We start from the raw sequence: 24,313 nt of genomic DNA, 5'->3' as shown, positions 1-24,313 counted from the left end.
GCGGAAATGAAATCAGGTGTTTGGGCTGTAAGAAGTGGGGTCCGGACGGCAAGTGAGGGCGGGTGCTCTACGCGGAACGGCGGACTACAAATCCCAGGGCGCTGCGGGATCCGTCTCTGCAGGACTCGGGGTTCGGAGGCGTAGAGCCGCAACGTCCTCCCGCGTTGCATGATGGGATCTGTAGTGAGACGGGCGTTGGCGGGGGGCTGTTTTCTCCCCTGCCGCTACTCTCCTGAGCGCCTCTTTTTCTCAACCTCCAGGACCGTGTCTTTAAAAAGTTTAGTCGTTATAACAGCCTGTGACGATAGTGGAATTTAAATGTCTCCCTGCAATCCCGGAGTGGGACTCTAACCACAGTAGCCGAGGATCGTGTAGTGACCGTCCCGGGCACCCAATTCGATGCCTTCGGGCCGCTTGCCTTAGGGTCTCAACTCTAAATTTGAGTTAAGTCCTGTTCAAGTTTGCGTAAGTTCACTGAGCCGAATACTAGGCTGAGTTTGGCCTTCGGCACCCCGGGCTGACCTCACCCGGGCTGTCCCTCGCGCACACAGAAAGCGCACGCCCCTAGCCCTCCACAGGGAAGTGCGCGAGCAGCGGAGCAGGGCAGCCCACGCGGGCGGCGGCGGATCAGCACTGCGCATGCTCGCTGCGCCGGCGCAGGTTTCCGCGGCAGGGGTGCATCTACGCTGCGGCGTCCGGGGTCTCCAGCAGGGTCGAGGCTCCGGTGCGCGCATAGTCCTCGGCTTCGGCGGGCCCCAGGCGTCCCTGCGCTCCGCGAGTCCCCGGCCGCCGCCCCAGCGCGCCGCGATCTGGCCCTCTGCCCTGCGAAAATGGCTGCCGTACGCCGGGCCCGCAGTTACTGCCGCTGCCTGGTGCGCTTCTCCGACCGAGAACTCTGCTAAGTCCCGTTGCAGCAGACGGCAGGAGTAGACACCGGACTCCCGGGGCACCTCCTCGCGGGGGCGGTGCCGAGGGGCGCCGAGAGCCCCTCGGCCGCGGCCGGCTGGCCCGCCAGCATGGTAAAGCGCCGAGGAGCTCGGGCGGGCGGCGGGCGGGACGGCCCGGGCCTGCGGGGAGCCCCGGGGGACGTGGAGAGGGTGAACCTGCGAGGGTTGGGGGCTGAACGGCTACCACCATACTGGGGCCCTGGCCTGAGGGTGGCGGACAGTGTTAGTCCTGCCCGCTCCCCGGGGTTCCTTCCTGCCGAGCCCCCTAGCTGGGTCTCCAGGTGAGCAGAGCGGGTTTGCTGGACGGCCGAGAATAACGCCTCTCGGCCTGCTGAGGGCATTGAACCGATCTCGTCCCTTTAATAAAAGCGAGCGTAGATTGAGGTGAGCCGTCGCAACATCTGAAAGCGGGAGGGAGCCTTGGCAAGTGGAGACACTTGTTGATCGCCGCCCCCCGCCCCTCCAAAACAAAAAGCCTGCCCATGGAGCCGCCGTTCTGACCCTTTAAGGAGTCCTGGGTTTAGGAGACGCCCGCCCCAGGACGCGGCAGTTCCTGGGGCAGGGTTTTGGCTAGCGGTCCTGGTGGCTTGGGGTTGGAGGGATTTTGTCTCATTTCACAGCAGTGAGGGCCCAAGCAGCGTCAGTGCGGTCCAAATGGAGGAACTGAGCAAAGCTCCAGAAATTGACAAAGCAGATTCCATGGGGCTATTGCGTGTTGGCGTATGTAGTCTCTGCCCCATGCTGCTTTGCTTTGGCTTCAAATAAATTGTCGTTCCGAGAAACTAATCTCTGGCTAAAGTTGAGTGATTCAAGAGTGAAATGATCCCAAACTCATTAGCTTATAGTAGACACCCAAGTGTTTATTGAATACACGAATGGTTGAATGAACTTATTTTATGAAGTCAATTTGGTGAATAGAAAAACACTAATTGACTATGCTTTTAAACTTTCAGAAATAGTTCTCTGACCAGGATTAAGCACTTAACTTTCTGTATTTCATTAGTCCCATGTGTAAAACAGTAAAAGGATGAACACATGAGCTACTCTAGTGAAAGGTGATGTTAGGTCCAACTCAGTTTTGAAAAACAAAGTGAAAATTTCTGGATGACAGCCAAAGACCTACTTATTTCAAGTGGTATTTGAGTTGAAGAGCATATGGTAAAACCCCAAATTTGATGGTTCTTGTTATTGTCACCGTACTGTCAAAATCAAAGTCTTAGTGGATGAGAGCTCTATTAACACAGCCCAGGGGAGAAGATGCTGTCTGTATTATAGGCTTCCTGTCTCCTTACCTCATCCTTGAGATACGCATTATATATCCTCATGGCATTTTATTTGTTAGTTCATTTTTTGGAGCACTTCTTATCAGCCTGGCATAGTGCCAGACCTCAGATCTTGATGCCAATGCACTGATTTCTAGCGAAAGAGACGAAATCTCAATACAAGTCTTAAGTGCTGTGATGCCAGCACAAGTGTAATGGGAAAACCAAAGAGGCAAGTGAAAGGATCAGAATTTGTTTCCTCCTGGGATAATCCCTGAGCTGAATCATGAAGGATGAGTAGCAAGTAGCCAAGTGGAAGAGGATGCAGGCGTTCCAGACGCAGAGAGCAAAGCAGCGTGTGCCAAAGCGCGGGGCTGGAGAGAGCAGGGGGAGCTCTTGAAGTCACTTTGGTGGGGCTGTTGGGCTAGAGGTAGAGGCTGAATTACTGAGATACCCCAGGGACCAAGGTCCCCTTCCATTAGCTGTCCTTAGAGTTTATAGTAATAAAGCAGACCCTTATTTGAGAAGAGAGAGAAATACACTTGTTAGATCTATAAACTCAAACCCTTTTATTGTGTAATTTCCCATGACTGATGATCTGAGTAGGAAAAGCTCTCAGCTTAAAGAGACTTAAAAAAATGTATTTGACAGTGCGTTGATGCTCAGATTTTCCAGTTTTCTGGAAGTTCATCCGAGGCTCAGCCTTTCTCTTTTATTTCTCCACTGATTTAGCCTTTCCAGGGTGCCAAGCACTTTACCACGTACTAACTAGTTCACATCTCACAGGCACCTCTGTTGTAAGTCTGGTTGCCAGAGATAAGATAGGGAGCCAGGCTTGTTTGTGTTGTGCTGTGAAGTAGTGCAAGTATATCTGGTTGCTGTGCTCAAAGCTAGGTGTTCATACAGACATTTTAGTCCTGGGAACAAATTACAACCCCAATTGGCAATTGTAAAACTTACCGTGTTTGGAATGAGTGAAGTTAAATAGATTTTATTATTTTTATTTCTAACTAACCTTCAAAGTCACTTCCCTGATTGCCACATTTCTTTATAGGACTGAACACTTGAAGTGTTGAGCAAGTCTTATTTGCTAACAAGTGTGTTAGGTTATAGACCACACCTAGGCAACATTTCGTTTTCACTGGAATATAGGATCCAGTTTTATTTAGCAAACATTTATGGAGAATAAAAGGATAAAATGGACGGAAACTGGCCTGAGGCTTCTGTTAAGTCCCAAGCCGTGCACAGTAGTTCCAGCCCAGCTTTATTCCACTTTAAGTCAATCCAATATATGAAAATCTGGATTTATAAAAAAAAAAAAAATGGAAGGAGCTTCTTTACAAAAACCTTCACTCTTACATGTCTTTGATTTGAGTGAGCTTTTCTAGTACATTTAAAATATTACTAGACTAAAGTCATTCACACATTAATAACATTCCAGTTTGTGTAAAGAAGGGACAACCATATATGGGCTCTATATGGTCTTAAGAGATCCATGAAACAAAAACTATTTGAACTCTATACCACCAACTGTTATTTTCTGAAGCAAAGTTGTTCTTTTTAACCACCTACCAAAACATTTTAAGCTGGAGCCCAGTGAAGTTGTTTATTCTACAGTATTAAAAAATTAAAGTGTCAGACTTTTCTGACTGGAATCATTTAACTTACCTGTGAAGAAGATATTTAGGGAGAGGCAGCTGTGTGTTTCACTGGGCAGGTAGCTGAATAGGAGATGTAGGTTACCAGGGAAACTGTGTTTGCTTATTCCTGAGCGTCGTTTGCTTTCCCCCACTCAGGCAGAAGCTGAGGAAGATTGTCATTCCGACGCTGTCAGGGCAGGAGATGAGGATGAAAACGAACGCCCTGCTGAGACAGATTTGCAGGCATGTTTCTTCCTTTGTGCATTTCGTTCTTATTCTGTTGCTTTCCATACATAAGCAGGAGTTGGTCATAATTATGAAGATTCATAGGTTCTTATTTGCATTGAATGTAGCTGTATCTTCATACCGGTTTTTAGAATACTTAAGTTATGACTATGTTATAGATTTCTTTTTCTGTAAAAAGGAATATCAGTAATTGCTGCTGTGTAATTCAATATGTGGGTTTAAAGTGTTCAAACCAAGGCATAAGCATGACTAAAACCCATCACCTTAAAGAAAAAGATTGACAGATTTGACCTCCTAAAAGTTTAAAACCCATATATAGCAAAAGACCTCCTAAATCAAAAGAAATAATTAACTGGAAAAACTATTTACCATCTAGGGGAAGAGGATTAATATCTCTGATACAGATGTAACATCCTTATAAAAGTAGTAACAACATAGGATAGAAAGATAGGAATGGATAACTAATGGAAAAAATTAATATAAATATTTATGAAACATTAGAAGAGATAATCAGCCTCACTAATAATTTTTTTAAAATACAAATTAAGGGCTTCCCTGGTGGCGCAGTGGTTGAGCGTCCGCCTGACGATGCAGGGGACGCGGGTTCGTGCCCCGGTCCAGGAAGATCCCACATGCCGCGGAGCGGCTGGGCCCGTGAGCCGTGGCCGCTGAGCCTGCGCGTCCAGAGCCTGTGCTCCGCAGTGGGAGAGGCCACAACAGTGAGAGGCCCGCGTACCACAAAAAAAAAACAAAAACAGAAACAACAAATTAAATCAGCAAAGAATTTTTTTTTAAAAAAAGATCAGATTAGTGAATAATGCCTATTGCTGTCCAGGCTCTGAGAACACTCACGCAGTATACATGAAAGCATAAGTTGCTACAGCTTTTTTGCAGGGAAGATTAGCAATATGGATCAAAATGAAAAACATACATTCCCTTTGAACCAGCAATCCTACTTCTAGGAAATTAATCCTAAGGAAATAATAGGGGAAGTGAGTAAATATACACATACAAAAATGTTTATTGTAGCATTGTTTATATGGAAAAATGGAGTACAACCTAAATATCCATCACTTGTGTTAAGTAATGATGCATCCATACAGTGAAATATTCTGCAGCCATTTAAAAGGATAGGGTAGAGCTTTGTGCATCGAAATAGAAAACTATTCATTGTAGGTTAGTTAAGTGCTTCTTACTGAATTTGTAATCTTTAGAATACTTGTGCGTTTGGAGTGCACCATCTAGTAGGCGTTAAGAGTGCTGCTAGGACTTCCCTGGCGGTCCAGTGGTTAAGACTCCACGCTTCCAATGCAGGGGGCTCGGGTTCGATCCCTGGTCAGGGAACTAAGATCCCACATGCTTAAGTCAGAGGTATATGTGTTACATTCATAATAGGAAGGTGGGAGTCAAAGCAGTGTGCAGAATGTAGAGAAAAATTATTAAAAGCTTTCATGTTTTAAATCTGTACTCTTTTTTTAAAAAGCCAGCACTAATATATACAATCCAATTACCAATGTCCTTTGGGGGGAAGGGCATCCCAGGTTGGGTTCCCAGAAAGCAGACTCCGAGGTGGGTGTAAGAGGTTTATTAAGCAGTGCTCTTGGAGTCAGCACCTGTGCCAGGGAGGCAGGGAGGGAAGCCTGAGGGGGTTGGGGGAGCTGGACTGCTCTGCAGTCTCAGTGGACCAGCTCAGTTAATCCTGCGGAAGTTCCGAGGACTTCCTCAGAGCGGGGAAGAATGACCTTTCAGAGCGGGGTCTTTGATCACTCTCGTTGATCAGTCGTTGGGTGGGGAGCACTTGGGAAGGGGTGTGGTCTCCCTGAGGCCCTACTTCAGGGCGAGGGCTGAGGGCTGTTCTTCTGTGGCACTCCCAGCAGTTCCTAATGGGGGGGTCTGGGCAGCACAGCAGAGCCCGCCACAGAGGGGGTTTCACTTTTTCTGTGTTTAGATTCTTTTTAATGATATGTGTTAGAAAAAATAATTACTTTTAAAAAAGAGAAAGGTTATTAAAAGAAAGACTTGGGGCTCGCATACAGGATTTTGAGGTGATGTATTCCAAGGGAAGAAATGTTTGAAAGCATCTAAGTTCAGTCCCTAAGTGATGGCTTACATTTTCGATTCCAATTAAAATTTGATTTTCTCATACCATTAGATTTCTCCTGTATAGAGAATCTTATTTTAGGCAAAATTTCACAATTTCTTCAAAGTCTTAAGCAAAAAATTATCTTGGAGGATAACAGGTATTTAATGGTAGTATTCAGTAATTTAATAATTTAAAGACAGTGTTTTCTTATCTTAGCATATGTGTATGTGTGGACATCGGTGTTGGACCTATTGACAGATTGTTCCAGAGTTGAGCTCCTCTTCCTTGGGGGGTCCTGAAACATTCTTCTTCCCTCAGGCACAACTCCAGAGGTTCCGAGCTCAGTGGATGTTTGAACTTGCCCCAGGTGGAGGCTCGAGCAGTTTAGAATCTCGACCTTGGAGAGCAACGAGAGGCTCTTCACTGAGAGCAGCAGACACCAGAGGAAAGCAGGAGCTGGCAAAAGAAGAAAAGTTAAGTGTTAGGGGCGTTGTACTTGGAAAGATGGTGACAAGTGTGCCAGGGTGTCCATCCCTCACCACTTTTTGTAGGCCTTTGGATGACAGATTACTCCTTCTTTCCTGCAGGTATACAGTCTTGCCGGAACTCTTTGGTAATATACACCCCTGAGATTCACCTGGTCTAAAAGACAGATGCCTCTGAATCTGTTTAACAGAAGCCCGAAAGGGGAAAAAATTGGTTTAAATGTTAACACCTTCCCAAAGGTCATAATGCAATATTTTGTTATATTTTGAGTTGAACAGATTTATAGTGATGCAGTAATTACTTCCTTATCCTGGAAAATTTTGAATGCTTTCTAATGGTTCACCTCTTTCCTAGTGCTTGTTCACACAAAGTACACTCAACCCACCATTTCAGTTTTCACAACATTTGTCCCTCTGTGTCCGGGGATGCTCACCTTCCTTGTATGAAACGGTGTAGCATTTGCGTGTAACCACGCACATCCTCCAGTATACTTTAAATCATCTCTAGATTACTTGTAATACCTAGTACAATGTAAATGCTCTGAAAATAGTTGTAAGTACAGTGTAAATGCTGAGTAAATAGTTACCATTGCGCAGCAAATTCAAGTCTTGCTTTTCAGAACTTTGTGGAACTCCTTTCAAATATTTTTGATCTGCAGTTGGTTGAATCCGAGGATGCAGAGAGAGGGATGTGGAGGGCTGACTGTATCCTGTTACTCCACGGGGGTTGTCATCTTCATACCATCAGACCCAAGTTTTTCTTTACAAAAATTTGCCGTTTAATAATCGACATTACCATGATAACTAAAAACTTTCATATTTGTTTTGTTTCATTTTAATTTTGAAATAATCACAGATTCATAGCACACGGGAGTCCTGTGCACCCTTCCCATCCTCCCTTGACGGTGACACCTTCCGTAGCTAGACTTCTAGGAAGTAGACCTTGGTACAGTCCACAGAGCTTATTCAGGTTTCCAAGCACTTCACTGTCTGTATGTGTATAAATAGTTCTCTGCAATTAGCCGTGTAGCTTCATGTAACCATCACCACAATCAAGATACAGAACTGTTTTGTCACCATAGGGCTCCCTCTTGCTACCTTGATAGTTATACGCTCTCTTGCCCACCTCCTCCCCAGCCATTCCTAACCACTGGCAACCCCTATGCTGGCCTCCATTTCTATAATTTTGATATTCAAAAAGTGTTGTTTAATTCCTTTGAGGTCTGTCCCAGTTGTTGTATGTGTCAGTAGTTTGTTGCTTTTTACCGCTTAGTCGTGTTGCATGGTGTTCACGTACCCCACTTTGTTTGACCACTCACCTGCCGAGGGACATTTGGGTTTTTTCCAGTTTGGGGCTATTATTACTAGAACTGCTATGAATATTCATATGCAGGTTTTTGCATTAACATGAGTTTTCGTCCCTCTGGCCTAAGAGTGCAATTGCTAAGTTGTATGGTAAGTGCATCTTTGATTAAAAGAAACTGCAAACTGTTTTCCAGAGCGTCTGCACCATTTTCCCTCCAGCAGTGTATGAGTGATCCAGTGTCTTCACATCCCCGTCACCATTTAGAGTTGTCATTACTTTTTTTTTTTTTTTGCGGTCCGCGGGCCTCTCACTGCTGTGGCCTCTCCCGTTGCGGAGCACAGGCTCCGGACGCGCAGGCTCAGCGGCCGTGGCTCACGGGCCCAGCTGCTCCGTGGCATGTGGGATCTTCCCAGACCGGGGCACGAACCCGTGTCCCCTGCATCGGCAGGCGGACTCGCAACCACTGCGCCACCAGGGAAGCCCATGTCATTACTTTTTAATTTTAGCCATTCTGATAGCTGTGTAGTGATACCTTCTTGTGATTTTAATTTGTATCTCCCCAATGGCTAATGATGTTGAATATCTTTCCATGTGCTGTTTCCTGTCTTTATACGCCCCTCAGTGAAATACCTGTTTGTCTTTTCTGATTGGATTGCTCATGTTTTTACTGTTGGGTTTTGAGAGTTCTTTATGTATTCCAAATACAAGTCCTTTGTTGAATATGTGGCTTGTAAATTCTTTCACTTTGTAGCTTGTCTTTTCATCCTCTTTTTTTTTTTTTTTTTGCGGTACGCGGGCCTCTCACTGTTGTGGCCTCTCCCACTGCGGAGCACAGGCTCTGGATGCGCAGGCTCAGCGGCCATGGCTCACAGGCCCAGCCGCTCCGCGGCACGTGGGATCCTCCCGGACCGGGGCACGAACCCGTGTCCCCTGCATCGGCAGGCGGACTCTCAACCACTGTGCCACCAGGGAAACCCTTTTCATCCTCTTAACAGGAAATTTCACAGAGCAAAAGTTTTAATTTTGATGAGGTTTAATTTATCAGTTTTTCCTTTTATAGATTGTGCTTTTGGTGTCAAGTATAAGAACTCCTCGCCCAAGTCTCCCAGATTTTCTTTCTTTTTTTTCCTAAAAGTTTTTAAAGTTTCACTTTTAAGTCCTTGATCCATTTTCGAGTCACTTTTTATGTAAGCTATGAAGTTGAGGTTGACATTCATTGTTCTGCCTGTGGATGTCTAACTACTGTAGCACCATTTGTTGAAAAGGCTATCCTTCTACCACCCACGCTCACTTTTAGTACAGATTTTCAGAAATTGTTTTTCACTGTTTATTTTTATAGGCTCGAGAACTCTTCCTAAAAGCAGTAGAAGAAGAACAAAATGGAGCTCTCTATGAAGGTAAAAACTCAGGTCCCAGGATCATCTTGTCTTGACAGTTTTGAATAAGAACTCTTTGCTATTCACCAATTTTTTAAAAAATAAGAATATATTTATACAGAACATCAGTCTCTATATTTGATATTGATTTTTAAAAAATAAAAATTGTATTTTTATATAACCTGTCTCTCTCCAAAAAATATTGCTGAGAAACATCTCATATTGGTAGGATTAGTCAAATAACCTTTTTCTACATTTGGGGTTTAGTATTTATTCTTCATTATTAAAGTCTTAAAAATACTGTTGCTTATTGAAAAATAGCAGGATATGCCATTGAAAAAATAGGATATGCGCCTTTTATAGGTGAACGTTATTTCAGAGGAGGAGACTATGAAGGGTAGATGGAGGAACATGTACATGCTTTCTAAATTCTAATGTACATTTTAGAGAAGGAATACTCTTCAGCCTTATTGTCTCTTTTATTAGGCCAGTAGAAATGTGTAAGTAAACCAAGTGGTGGGGCTGTTTACCAGATTAGGTTTGTAATTAGGCTTTCATTTCCTGATAGAAAAGCTGTTAATTGGGGCATGGAAAAAAATGCTAGCACTTGAGTGGTTCGAAAATGCCCCCCAAATAACATTTTCAAAATTACTGCATTTATCTGCAAGTTTCTTCTAGGGGTATTTTCACTCTGAGATATGAAAAGGGCCCAAATGGTGGTATCCTGCCACAGTCTTGATTAGCCTGTGAGGTTCCTGTGTCCACGTAGTTTACAGTCACTCACCCAGAGCAGCAGAACACGGCAGAGTGGACTGAACTGAGTGGGCTTCATCTGTGGGGAAAGAACTAGTCGGCTTCTGCAGCCCCAAGTTCTGTGGTATGTCTCTGTGGGAGAGACTGCTCAGTGTTCTAGTTCTAAACCTCCTGGCCAGCAGATGGATTTAAAACAGGTTTTATAGGTTACTTAGCTAAATAAGAGGCAGCTGGACTAAAGGAAGTTGGATTTGAAGAATAAATTCCAGTAAATTCCAGAAAACCCTTCTCCTTATTCTACTCAGGAGGAAACGTTTTATTTTCTGCATCCTAGGAAGAAGTTTGCTTAAAGGTGTTTTTGTTGGGGCTGCAGCAGTGGCATTTTCAAAGCACAGAGAAAGACAGCCACATATAAGATCATTTCTGACAATATGTGAGAGGCAGAGGGAAAAGATGGGCTAAAAGATAAGAGTAAAATGCAACATCTTAAGTTTCTGTAACGTGAGAGCTTTAGAAAAAGATTATTTCTGACTAGTAGGGTTTGGAAATAAGTTTGCTGACTGCGACTGTTGCATGTAGAAAAAGGGAATTTGGCTGTTTGTAAAGAAAGTTACCAAATTAAACCACAGTTAGGGTAATCAAAGGAAATGACAAAAATGTGTGGTCATAGCTAATTTAGCTTTATTTTTTCTTTTAGCCATCAAGTTTTATCGTAGGGCTATGCAACTTGTACCTGATATAGAGTTCAAGATTACTTATACCCGGTCTCCAGATGGTGATGGCGTTGGAAACAGCTAGTGCGTACATAATTTGATAGACAGTAATATATAGAGTTTGTTAAAGTTAAGCGTCTTTGCCCTGTTGACTCTTAACATGATAATGATAAGAAGACGGTGCTAATTCTGTTGTTATATAGTCTTTAATATAAAGACTTGTTTATAAAGTTGTAGAAATTTTTTAATTAGGGAAATTTTAAGAGTAAAATATAGAAATGCATATTTTAAACAGGTGTAACAAAAATTAGGTGATGAAAGAGTTTTTTTTTTAAATAAAAGCAGTGATTACTGAAAGGAGTAAATTAAAGGACACATTTCAACTTTCTGAAACGTATAAAGTCAAAACTATTAAAACGTGATCAGGGCAAGCCTGAAAAATGTTAATGGTTGAAATTGGGTACATAGTGTTTTATTACACTAGTCTTTCTCCTTTTCTGTCCGTTTGAAATAATACATTTTTTAAAAGGCTTTTTATTAGGAAAATGCTGGACTCTAACCAGACTTTGTTGTAGATAGAATACTGTTAAGACTGTAACATTTGTTTAAAAACACGGGCAAGACATAAGCGCTCCTAAAAAAACCCAAAGAAACTGTGTTTCATTGTACAGATGCCATTGGCATCACAGTCATGGAGTAGCATTGACTGTTTATATGGACAGAGACCAAGAGAATATATTTTTAAGCAAATACTTTTGAAGCTGTGTGTAAAACAATTATAAAATTGTATTGGCTTAAGCCCTCTCTCTCCCAAAGCTTATAGTAGAAGGGAAGGGAGTCTGTCCCCACAAAAGGATGTCAGGTTTAAAATGAGCAGTACATAGAAAAATAGAATTTTGGTGATGAGATATTATATTAGTTCTGCCATGAAACAATTAAGAGGTTACCTTTATCGATAACTTAGCGCTGATCGCCAGTGCTGTTTAACTGCTTATGGTATTAACACTTAAGCTTTGGCTAAGCCGTATTAAAAAAATCCTGATGAAGTCAGCATTTATTGTCTGTTTGGGGCTAATAATATTGTTCAGTAAATTAGATTTAATAACGTGAGGTAGTTCATACTCAAAAGGACTCATTGGGGCTTTTTCTAAACCTTCTTTGAATTTGGGTAGAGTCCTTTAGACCCAGCTCTGAGCCAGTTTGATAGACGCCAAGGGCTGTTGAGAAAGGTTGTATTAAAACATTAAAGGAACATTTCTTTCTCTCCCGTCCTGTTACACAAACCCAGATGCTATGAAAGTTCTTTAAGGGTACAGTTTATTTTCTTAACAGACTTAACAGGCCCTAAAAGCCTCTGCTATTTTTTTTGCCTTCTGTAAAAAGCTGGTAGCATAGCCCTGCAGTCCATCTAGCCTCAACCGCATGTGCCCTTTGTTGTCTTATAATAAGCCCTTCCTGGTTTTCTAACTGCATCCTCATCCAACCTTTTTGTAAGTCTGACCATTTTTAAGGTTACTGTTAGCAAAAATGGAAAGCTGTATATTTTTCTAGAACTCTTAACTATGTATTTGTTCATACTGATAAATTATTTGTGGACCCAGCTTTTTAAAATTACATATTTTCCTCTCTAAAGGTAGGGTGATAAGGCACATACGTTAGAAAACCCTTGGTAAGTAAGCACCTCAGATAACATTTGTATGTTTTATTTTTATCCAGTTACAATGGATTATGGTCACTTAAAAGGATATATTTACATAAGATTTTTAAAAATCATTTGAAAGTATCTTTTTACTAATTCATGAAATCTCTATTTGCCATAAAACTAATTAATTAAATCTCAACACCTGTATCCAAAAATTTAAATTCTTTCTCTGTGGGAATTAAAATTGCTGAAGCTTTTTTCTTCAAAAAGTTGGTATGGTACTCCTTTGCAAGGCAGGGTAACCATTTATCATATTAAAAAAAAAAGTAGTAAGAAGTTTGCTTTTGGATGACTTTTTCTAAAGCAGATTTTGAAAGTACTGTGGAAAATCATTTTCTAAGCTGTGTTGTGTAGACTGTGGCACTGCGTTCACTCACCTCCCTTATTTTCTCAGCATCGAAGATACCGATGATGACAGCAAGATGGCAGACCTCCTGTCCTACTTCCAGCAGCAGCTCACGTTTCAGGAGTCTGTGCTCAAACTGTGTCAGCCCGAACTTGAGAGCAGTCAGACTCACATATCAGGTGTGACTTCGTGGTCGTTATAACTCAGTGAGAAATACTTTTCCTTAGATTTACGTTTTCCAAACTTACAAGGTCAGATAGCTTGTCAGACAGTTGCTCTAGTTCAAAGTATGGTGGGAGATCTAATTTGTGCATACTGATAAGCTTTTCAAGATCCGAAGTAGAGTGGAGTTTGTAGCACAGTTGTTAAAGGGTGCCATTCTTGGGCTTCCCTGGTGGCGCAGTGGTTGAGAGTCTGCCTGCCGATGCAGGGGACGCGGGTTCGTGCCCCGGTCCGGGAAGATCCCACATGCCGCGGAGCGGCTGGGCCCGTGAGCCATGGCCGCCTAGCCTGCGCGTCCGGAGCCTGTGCTCCGCAACGGGAGAGGCCACAACAGTGAGAGGCCCGCGTACCGCAAAAAAAAAAAAAAAAAAAAGTGTGCCATTCTTTTTTCAGTGATGCTCTGCGAGGGTGAATGTGTGAGTTGGGGCGGCCCTCAGGAAACCGGAGGAACAATGGCACCATCAGGCACTTCAGCCAGGTTGGACGGTAGTCCTGAGATGGGCTGAATGTTTAAAAATTGATGGGGTTTTTTTCTTTTCATATGTTAAATGTTGTTTACTTAGCTATGGGACTTTCCAGAGGAGGACAACTGAAAATTTCCAGGAGATGGAAGTTATTTTTTAATGTTAACAAATGCATACGCACGCATACATACTAGACTATTTTTCTAACATATCCATTTTTATGTATCTTGATGATGAAATGATCTTCCAAGGGAAAGGGGTACTTTATAAAAATACCTTTGGATCTGTTCAATACTGAAAAAACAAAGATATTTTGTGTCTTGATGTTAGGAACCATTTTTACTTCTGGGTAGTTAAATATACTTGTGCTGTAGCTCTGAGCAGTACTGAAGGTGTGGTTTATAAAATTTAAGGAATACATAAAGATATCTGCAGGGAGAATGTGACAGCAGAGTGATGTATAGGAAGGAGAGTCACTGAGAGGATAGTTTCCTTTGCAGCGCTGCCGATGGAGGTCCTGATGTACATCTTCCGATGGGTGGTGTCGAGCGACCTGGACCTCAGATCGTTAGAGCAGTTGTCACAGGTGTGCAGAGGATTCTATATCTGTGCCAGGTACTTACTGTTTTTTTTTTTTAAGCAACTCTGGCAGTGGTGAAAAACATATCAACAAAGTGAAAAGACAACCAATGGACTGGGAATAAATATTTGCAAACCATATATCTGATAAGAGGTTGATATCCAAAATGTATAAAGAACTCATACAACTCAATTGCAAAAAACCCCAAATCTAATTAAAAAATGGGCAAAGGACCTGAATAGATGTTTTCCCAAAGAAGATATACAAATGGCTAACAGGTACATGAAAAGTTGCTCAACATCATTAGTCATTAGGGAAATGCAAATCAAAACCACAGTGAGATATTAGCTCATGCCTGTTTGAATGGCCATCATCAAAAAGACGAGATAAATGTGGATGTAGAGAAAAGGAAACCCTTTCACACTGTTGGTGGGATTATGAATTGGTATAGCTACTATGGAAAACAGTATGGAGGTTCTTCAAAAAATTAAAAATAGATCTACCATATGATCCAGCAGTTCCACTTCTGAATATATATCCAAAGGAAACAAAAACACTAACTTTGAAACATATCTGCCCCCCGTGTTCGTAGAAGCATTATTTACAATAGCCAAGACATGGAAGCAACCTAAGTGTCCCTGGATGGATGAATGGATAAAGAACATGTGGTATATATAAACAATGGAATATTATTGAGCCATGAAAAATGCAGAAATCCTACCATTTGTGACAACATGGATGGACTCTAAAGGCATTATGTTAGGTGAAATAAGTCAGAGAAAGACAAATGCTGCATGATCTTACTTACATGTGGCATCTGCATAGAAAAGGAGAATAGACTTGTGGTTACCAGAGGTGGGGGAGGGAAGAAGGTGGTCAGAAGGTACAAATAAGTACTAGGGATGTAATGTGCAACATGGTGACTATGGTTACCATCGCCATATGATAGAGAGTTGTTAAGAGAGTAGACCCTAGGAGTTCTCATCACAGGAGACCTTTTCTTCTTATTGTATCTGTATGAGATGATGGATGTTCACTAAACCTATTGTGGCTTATTTCACAATAGATGTAAATCAGACCATTGTGCTGTACACCTTAAATTTTTACAGTGATGTGTGTCAAATATTTTTCAGTAAAATTGGGAAAAGAGCTATACTTTTAAAATCTGGTTATGTGAAGAATAATCATAGTTTAGTGTAACTTTATTTAAGACAGGTAATCCTTTATGAATGTCTTATATAAAAATAAATACTTTATCCTTAGCATCTAGAACTTTTTTTATAACTTTATGTAGTTCTTAAAATACAGATGCCTTGTTTTTAAATAACCTAATTTCATTTGGAGTCTTGTGTTTTGGGTAAAACATTTGATTACTTTAAAGCCTTTGGGGTTTTTTTTGGTGATTCTGTGTGCATTTCTGTTTAACAAGTACCTATCAAGCACCTAGTGGATTGACCCAGCCTTTTGAAATTGGGGTCTCTAGCACTGTTATTCCATTAACTTTCCTTTTAATTACACAGGAGAAAACAAAAAGGGAATTAAGAAAATAAATTTTCAGGGGTAGGATAAAATTTGGTTATAAAAGTATTTGTTAAAAGAAAAAAATTTAAATACGTTGCAATGTAAATTTGGGCGGTTTATCTCTTTTTGCAGTCTGGCTTCAATATAAGTAATTCCTGCGTCTTTAAAATGGAATGTTTTCAGTTAAAGATAGCGTTAAAGATGGCGTTAAAATTATTTTGAGTTGTATTAGAACCATGTCAGTTGCGTCGCTTTTTGCAGTAATCCCATGACAAAGTCTTGTTAGGGTTAGGGTTGGTGCTGTCTTCGTAACTGACCTCCAGTCTGACTGTTTCACTGTTTCTCCGAGTACCATTCTGGCTCAGCCACCATTAGGCCTGGTCTGGTTTATGGCATTGGCATCTTGTGTGGTCTCTGGGCTTCCGCTCTTACATACCGGGAGCACATTCTCCGTAGACCACCAGTCACCTTTTAAAAGCATCAGTCATGCTCAGAACCCTCCAGTGGCCTCCACTTCACTCAAAGGGCCACTCCCGCCTGTAGAGCACTATGTCACCTGCCCCTGCCTGCCTCTTCACACACGTAGTCTGCACTTCACCCAGTCACTCTGCTGCAGCTGCATGATCCTTCTCGCTCCTTGTTGAACGTGCTGGCCACACTCCAGCCCTTGGGCCTTGCATGCTGTTGCTTCTGCCAGGATACCCTTCCTCGTCACCGTAGACACCTGCCCAGAAACAAATAGTCTCTGTTTCCCCACCACCATCGTCCTGGTCCTTTTACTCTGCTTTGTTTCTTTTTGTACTGAGCACACTACCTAAAACTTTTCTCTTGTTTTCTTCTCTTTTGTTTGCTTTCCCTGTAAAAGAGCAGGGCCTTTGCCCTGTCCGTCAGTCTGTCCCCAGTGCCTAGGACAGTGCCTGGCCGGCACTCAACCAATATTGCCGAATAGAAGATGGCTGGTGGCAGGAATGCTTCTCATGTCTGAGTGCGGATAGGGACTCACCTGTTATATGTGTTGATGTTGTGCTTTTATTACCTAGAGATCCTGAAATATGGCGTTTGGCGTGCTTGAAAGTTTGGGGCAGAAGCTGTATTAAACTTGTTGCATATACATCCTGGAGAGAGATGTTTTTACAAAGGCCACGTGTTCGGTTTGATGGTAAGTTGAACTCTTTAGAGCAATGGTGACCTGTTGTGCTGATTTTGAGAAATACACAGTCTTAATTTTCTATAACAGAGCAGAGTACTGTAAGTATATTTAAAGGAAACCACAATAAAAACAAAACTGGAAACATGTTACATGGTGGTAAAAATTTTTTATTATGTTCTTTCTAAAAAACCTGTTTCTTTTTATAGGCGTGTATATCAGTAAAACCACATATATTCGTCAAGGGGAACAGTCTCTTGATGGTTTCTATAGAGCCTGGCACCAAGTGGAATATTACAGGTACAACTGTAGTAAACTGAGTGAGTGAAAAATTCTCTCTCTCCAAGTATTGGTTCGTTAGTTATTGGACATCTGTTCTTTGTGGCTTTTGCATTTATCCACAAAATGGCCCTCAGTATTTTCATCCGGTGTTATAACAGGAACTGCACTCAAAGAACCAGTAGGTTAAGAGAAATCAGTTAATTCCTCCTGGGCTCTAAACCTAAGAATCACTATGAAGTCACTTTAGAGCTCCTCCGTGTCTTCTGCCTTGTCAGGTAGCTTGTGCTGTTACTCAGGCTTATTGTTCACCAGATACTAGTGTCACTGGGAAACGAGTAAGCTATGGTAACTGCCCTGTAATAGCATTGGGCCTCACTTTTGTTTGACATTAGTTAGTGCTTTGGGGAAAAACACACAAATGCTTTGGTTCTCTTCTGCTGGCCTCACAGGTCATGTTTGTGTCAATGATGTTTTGCCACTTCTTTGGCCCACGGTATTTCCATTCTGGTTGCACAGCCATGAGTAAATAGGTTTCGGTACCAGTAAATAAGGATGTGTTTTCTATTTGCATGTGGTGTTTTGGTGTTTTCCTTGTTCCACAGGTACATAAGGTTCTTCCCAGATGGCCACGTGATGATGCTGACCACCCCTGAGGAGCCCCAGTCCATTGTTCCGCGTTTAAGAACCAGGAATACCAGGTAGTGTCTTTCTGTAGTTTTCTATCCAGTCCAAATTTTAGGTGGTAACTTGCAGATTATGTAACTTAATACTGGATTAAAGAAGCAGTCATCTGGGGCACTTGTGAAAAGTACCAATCCCGGGAATTCCCTGGCAGTCCATTGGTTAGGACTTAGCAGTTTCACTGCTGAGGGCCCAGGTTCAATCCCTGGTTGGGGAACTAGGACCCCACAAGCTGTATGCAGCACGGCCAAAAGAAAAAAAAAACACAGCTGATCCCTGGGCCTCTCCGCAGAGATGTCCCTCCGCAGGTCTGGGGCCTCGGAGACTAGACTTACTCACATCCTAGCTGATTGCCCTCAGGCAAGTTGAATAAACACTTCTAACTAACCTACTACCTTCTCGATTACTTAAATAAATACACATTACGGATTAATAGATTTAAAGTGTTGGGTTTTTTTTAATTTTTAGAACTGATGCAATTCTACTGGGTCATTATCGCTTGTCACAAGATATAGACAATCAGACGAAAGTATTTGCTGTGATAACTAAGAAGAAAGAAGAAGTGAGTATGCAAGGTGGAATTGGCAGTTTTCCTTTTAATTTTCTTACTCTGCTCATTCAAGCATTCTTGATTAGAAAGGTTAAAAAATACCGTTTTGTAATTTATACAATATGGGTGTTGACTTACAGCATATCTCTGAGGAGAGCTGGAGGGTTTCTAAAACACAGTTATTTTTTATTGGATCAACTTATTTGTTCTTCTCCAAGTTTCCTCTTCTGGTCCGGGTTTCTTACACATGAAAACGTAAAGCCAAAGTAACTATTAGTTATTCCTGTGAAATAACTAGTACAGTTATATATGACTATGTTTTTGCTTTTCTCCTTTTGAATCCTAGGAGATTTTCTTCCTAAATGGACTCATAGAGATAATTCTTTCACAAGGATATTTTTAGAATTTCAGTTTGTACTGGAAATAAGCTGAAGTGAGATAATTTCCTTCTTCCTTTTCTTACAAAAGGAAAAAAAATGCCAAGTAAATACGATGGCTGAATTATTACATTCCAGAGTATTTTAAATTCTCTTAACAGATTAAGGGGCTAATTTTTCCACAGCTTTTCCCCATGTGCCTTTTTTCAGTCCTGGCTGAAAACGCTAATGTGTACTCAAGAAGCCAGTTGTGAGGTAGTTAGAATAAATACTTGCCTGGTGCTTTTATAGTTAATATAGCTCTTGAATGAAGTTTCTCTTGTGTTAAACTCCCCCTCCCTCCCACCCCTAGCACCATGTATGGGAATAGTTAGGGCGGGTTTCATCTGTGAGTCCTGTGGCCCTCCGCTGTGGCTTTTCTGGCTCCCTCTGGCTCCCGGAATCGGGGGGCAACAGCCTGAGGGGCAGAGTTGCTTGCTGTCACTGTGACCTTGGCCGTGAGTTTACTGAGGTCAGAGCTGGGGAGTCGTGAGGCCCTAGCTGTTTAGATTTTATCTAATAAGAGAGTTTAGGGACTCCCATGCTGATGACCAGTTTTCTCTGCAGAATATGACTCAGTGAAGCCGTGCATAGTGGCGACATTCTGGTGTTTTTAGCAGTATTTACAGAAGTGTGATTCCAGTGAACCTTGTCACATCTATTTCTCCGTTGACTATTTTACTGTTATTGCAAAGGATCAGTTATACTCAGTGTTTTTTCTGCAGCCTTCACCAGTTTATCACTTGCCCTCTTTAAAAATTCCCAAGTGTTTCCGAGTAGAAGGAAATACTAGGCTTAGAGATGGGAGACAGGAACTTTAGTTCGCATCTCTGACACTGGCCCTGGGCTGCCCGCCCTGGGTCCTCATCCTGTCGGCCATCACACGGCAGCGATGCGGTCGCACGTCACACCTGGGGACGTTGTGATGACTGACTGAGATGGTGATGATGGAGGGAAGAGCCTTCTGCGTTTAGAGTCCTTCGTGTATTTCCAGGCACTCGTACACATTCTCAGTCGATAACCAAAATAGCTGTTCACTATGTGCAGATAGTGTGTAACTTAACATGCTTCTGAGGTGTAGCACCATCCATCTCTCTGTCTCTGTCGTGAAGTGAGGCCTCACTGTTGCTCATGCACCTCTCTTCTTTTACAGAAACCACTTGACTATAAATACAGATATTTTCGCCGTGTCCCTGTACAAGAAGCCGATCAGAATTTTCACGTGGGGCTTCAGCTGTGTTCCAGTGGCCACCAGACGTTCAACAAACTCATCTGGATACATCATTCTTGTCATATTACTTACAAGTAGGCGAATGCAGTAAAAATCCCAAGGTTACGGACTAGACATGTCCTTCCTGTTCAGTTGAGGGACTCAGATAGGGTTTGATTCCTCAGAGTGAACGTTCGATTACAGAGCAAAACCACAGCATAATAATCCTGCAGACGAAGGAAACGGCCAACTGGAGAGAACCTAAAAGTGGACCAGGAAGTGGAGCGTTCCGAGCTCCTGCCCACTGCCCATGGTGGTGCGAGTGGGCACCGACCCTGTGGGGTTGAGAGCAGCTTCCGTGCGTGGATGGTGCCTGGTCACTGAGCTGTCCGTGCGTGACTTCATTCGTTGGCTTACTCAAGGCAGTTGTAAAGCACCGAGACCTTTTTTCTTCTCCCATGTTTCAGTCTGATCATTTTTCACCTTATTTCCATTTGGTTTATCCCCAGGGATTATACCCAGATTTAAAATAAGTTGTAGTTAGGAAAGTAAGTCTGCTGAAAAGATTTCGTGTGTTCCAAAGCCAAATCTATTAGTGGTTCCTATTTAAAGTTCTTTGTCCTATGAGTTAGGATTTGCTTGTATGAAATAATTAATGAACAGATGAGAATGTGTGAGAAAGGAACAGTGCAGAAATGAGTAAAGTTAAAAAAAAGGAATTAGGAAAGTGAAATGTCAGTTCACGTGGATACAGATCTTAGCTGTTGTTAGGTTTGAAAGAACACCGGTGTGTGCCCGAGGGTCTGCATGCCAGTTGAAATCAGAATTCTGAGAGGCAGGTTGTGAGGTCAGCTTCCATTAGCCTCCTTCACAACCTTGACTGCGTTGTTGAAAACTTCCTCTGTCACGTTTCCATCTTACAAATAACTTCCCACTCATCTGGGAGGTCCTGACAGCTGAGAAAGAGCATTTTTCTCTCTTGTCATCCTTACCTCCTGGTCCTGCTATCTTCTTTTTGCTTCTCTGAGTAATTTGTGAAGTGGAATCTTTTTTTTTTTCTTTTCAAAGAAAGAAACCAAACCCAGAAGTAGAACAAAGCAAATGAAAAGCATCACATCTTAAGAGAAAAAAGTGACGTCATTTGTAACTGCTAATGATCATGTTGACGTCCTTATAATAATATCTATAAAGTCACTTGAATTTTATGTTTTTGTTTATTTCTTCTTTTTTGTTTTATTTCTCCTTTTTTGTTTTTAGGAGAAAATTAAAAGCTGTGGTAATGTAACTCGTCACCTGCTTCCCCTCCAACCTGAAGTTGTGCTGTTGATCATGCAAATATGAACTCATTAAATTCTCTTCTAGGATTATAATTCTTTCTAAAATACATTTTAACAAGAGCTTTACAAAGTCTATAGCCTTTGACTTAGAAATTCTACTCTAAGGGATCTGTTTTGTTCATATTCAAAAATATCACAACATCATTTTTAATTGCCAAATATTGAAACAGCCTATATCTCCAGCAAAAGGAGAATTTAGTAAATGTGGTACAAGCCGACAGTGGAATATTATGCAGCCACAAAAATGGCTTCTGAAGAGTATTTAATGACGTGAGGAAATGCTTATGTCATAATGTTTTAAAAAGGCAGGATGACAAGTAGAGTATGATCTCAGCAGTAAAGTTTGATAGCAAGGTTGAAGTGCCTGGAAGAAATGCTTCATGAGGCCGTATCTGGGTGATGGGGTGATGAGTGATTTTTCTTTACATTTTTCTAAATTTTTCAAATTTTCTATAATGCACTATATTATTTAGAATTGACTGAGATGAATTAAATTTTAAAAAGGCTAAAGCCTAAAATAAACTCCTCCCCCCCCCCACCGCCCCAAAAAAGGCAAGGATTTCAAATGAGTTGATATCTCCTGGTAACGAGTGATTCTGTGCTTTCTTTCCAGATCAACTGGAGAGACTGCGGTCACAGCTTTCGAGATCGACAAGATGTACACGCCCCTGCTGTTTGCCAGGGTGAGAAGCTACACTGCCTTCTCCGAGAGGCCCCTGTAGCTCTCACGTCCACCCCTGCCGCGATGCATGGATAAAAGTATATAGAGAAACAGAGCACCTAAGTTATAAATGTACATATATTATATATATATGGAATTGGAACTTATTTTACATTGTTGGAGTTCTTTCAAGAAGAGTATAAATTGATTATTTTTTTTATGTAAAGAGAGAGTTGATTCTTGGGGAGTTTGTTTTGAAATTATTATAAGTTACAGTACATTTATGTTGTGAAAAACCACATGGGATTTAAATCGTGCCCTTTTTCAAGCAGATTTCTGAGCAGATTCTGTCACATAGGTCGTCTTCCGACTGATCAGCCCAGTATTTAAATGCGTCAGGGGAGCACCCCACGGGATCAGCATTTATTTCACGCGTGACGTAGTGTCTCTCACTAAAGGCTCAAAATGTGAACACCTGTTCTGGATTTGTTTGAAACTTTGACCAATAAAGATCATAAATAAATGTTTCTTTCAAGAAAATGTATTTGGACAGCCTTTTTAAAATGTCAGAATGATAAAACAATCCTAAGGTAGCCAGTGAAGGCTTACGAATGAATGAGCGCCTCTTTCGTCTTGGTCTTCATGCACAGCCACAGACTATAGTATCTGTACACTGAGCCTACCCAGGCCCCCTACAGATACGTGACATTAGGTGAGAAAGGGTGACTCCCTCGGGGCCAGAACTCGTCAACAAGCTCAGCCAATCTTCTTTGTTCATAAAAGAGCAGGAGTGGATCATATAAACCCAGTCCTAACTCTCTCCAGAACCAAAGTTGGGAGAGGGCCAGCCGCCAAGTGAACTGTACGTTACTGCCCCGGCAGGAACGCTATGGGTAATTTCAGAGTTTGCGTTTGGCACATCTCTACCAGATTCAGGTTCGGTTTTGGTGATTCAAATACAGCTAGAGTCGAGTACCTGTGTACTTTCAGAAGAAAACACCTGCAGCCAGGATTGCTTTCAAGTTCATAGTGACATTAAAAGATGCTTCGGGGACTCAGCTGGTGGTGCAGTGGTTAAGAATCCACCTGCCAATGCGGGGGACATGGGTTCGATCCCTGGTCCAGGAAGATCCCACATGCCCCGGAGCAGCTAAGCCCGTGCGCCACAGCTACTGAAGTCGGCATGCCTAGAGCCCGTTAGCCACAACTACTGCAGCCCGTGCGCCTAGAGCCCGTGCTCCGCAACGAGAAGGCACCGTGGTGAGAAGCACACACACTGCAACGAAGAGTAGCCCCCACTCACCGCAACTAGAGAAAGCCCGCGTGCAGCAACGAAGACCCGACGCAGCCGAGAAAAAAAAGATGCTTCGTAAGTTCCCACAGTTCAATGTGGGGCAGGCCTTTTAAAAAGCTAATATATGTTATGTTAAAGATGAAAACCGGACTTCCCTGGCGGTCCAGTGGTTAAGACTTCACGCTTCCAATGCAGGGGGTGCAGGTTCAAACCCTGGTCAGGGAACTAAGATCCTACGTGATGCGTGGTGCAGCCAAAAAAGATGAAAACCCCCCATCCGGTGTGTGTTTAGGAAGAAAACGTTCCATTTAGTTTCGCTTTTTGCAGCAATCTGAGAAATGTGGGCACGTCACAGGAAAGTGTAAGCCGGTGGATGCCGTGTGCCACGCTCAACCTCGCTGGGATGGGTGAGCCAAGACCGGAGCTAATTAACTCCCACTTAATCTTAGGCTCAGCACCTCTGTGACACATTCCTTGATTCCACCAGCAAGTGTCCCTTTTCTGCGTTTTCAAAACACCCCACGTTCCCGCCATCCCAGCAGGTATCACACTTCTAATTTTTGTACATGTCAGTGTCCCTCGATAAAACTGGGTTCTTTTAGGACAGGGGCTCTTTCTCTTCAATTCCTGATCCCAAAGCACCTCTGTGCTGTGAACATTAACCCCTAGGAAGCAGCAGACATTCCACGGGTCTTTCAACACTACCTTTATTTATTTATTTTTATTTTTTAAATTAGAGTATCGTTGATTTACAATGTTGTTAGTTTCCGCCGTACAGCAAAGTGAATCGGCCATATGTATATACATATATGCATTCTCTTCTAGACTCCATTCCCATATAGGTCATCACAGAGCACCGAATAGTGCTCCTGTGCTATGCAGTAGGTTCTCATTAGTTATCTTTTATATATAGTAGTCAACACTACGTTTCTTCTCTCAAATGAATGAACTATGCTTTTGCCACTAGGTGACGCTCTTGTCCCACTCTTTTAAAGTTTGCCTCTTCTCGTCAGTGTGAGGGAGGGAGCTGGTTTTCACACTCGCAGGAAAATGGGGCGTTCCATGGCCCTCTGATTGGCCTTCAAAGCT

The 24,313-nt window shown here is 42.4% G+C and overlaps 1 protein-coding gene across 2 annotated transcripts; it reads left to right on the top strand.

The window, feature by feature from the left end:
* The first annotated feature begins 638 nt into the window (after nucleotides 1-638).
* FBXO9 (F-box protein 9) lies at nucleotides 639-22,470 on the top strand. 2 transcript variants are annotated; one of them, XM_067752682.1, is made up of 13 exons: nucleotides 639-1,019; nucleotides 4,006-4,092; nucleotides 6,497-6,652; nucleotides 9,309-9,366; nucleotides 10,796-10,895; nucleotides 12,908-13,038; nucleotides 14,046-14,160; nucleotides 16,687-16,805; nucleotides 17,003-17,093; nucleotides 17,678-17,773; nucleotides 18,225-18,318; nucleotides 19,876-20,027; nucleotides 21,883-22,470. In XM_067752682.1, exons 1-13 carry the CDS (start codon nucleotides 1,017-1,019, stop codon nucleotides 21,989-21,991), a joined length of 1,311 nt encoding a protein of 436 aa, XP_067608783.1. In that variant the 5' UTR covers nucleotides 639-1,016; the 3' UTR covers nucleotides 21,992-22,470. The 2 variants fall into 2 exon arrangements, with proteins under 2 accessions (XP_067608783.1, XP_067608784.1); XM_067752683.1 differs by lacking the exon at nucleotides 6,497-6,652.
* The last annotated feature ends 1,843 nt before the right edge of the window (nucleotides 22,471-24,313 follow it).

This window comes from Pseudorca crassidens, chromosome 10 (assembly GCF_039906515.1).
Source record: "Pseudorca crassidens isolate mPseCra1 chromosome 10, mPseCra1.hap1, whole genome shotgun sequence".
Lineage (NCBI taxonomy): Eukaryota > Metazoa > Chordata > Mammalia > Artiodactyla > Delphinidae > Pseudorca > Pseudorca crassidens.
The sequence above is the reverse complement of the archived record's forward strand: the minus strand, read 5'-3'. Positions and strand labels throughout refer to the sequence as shown.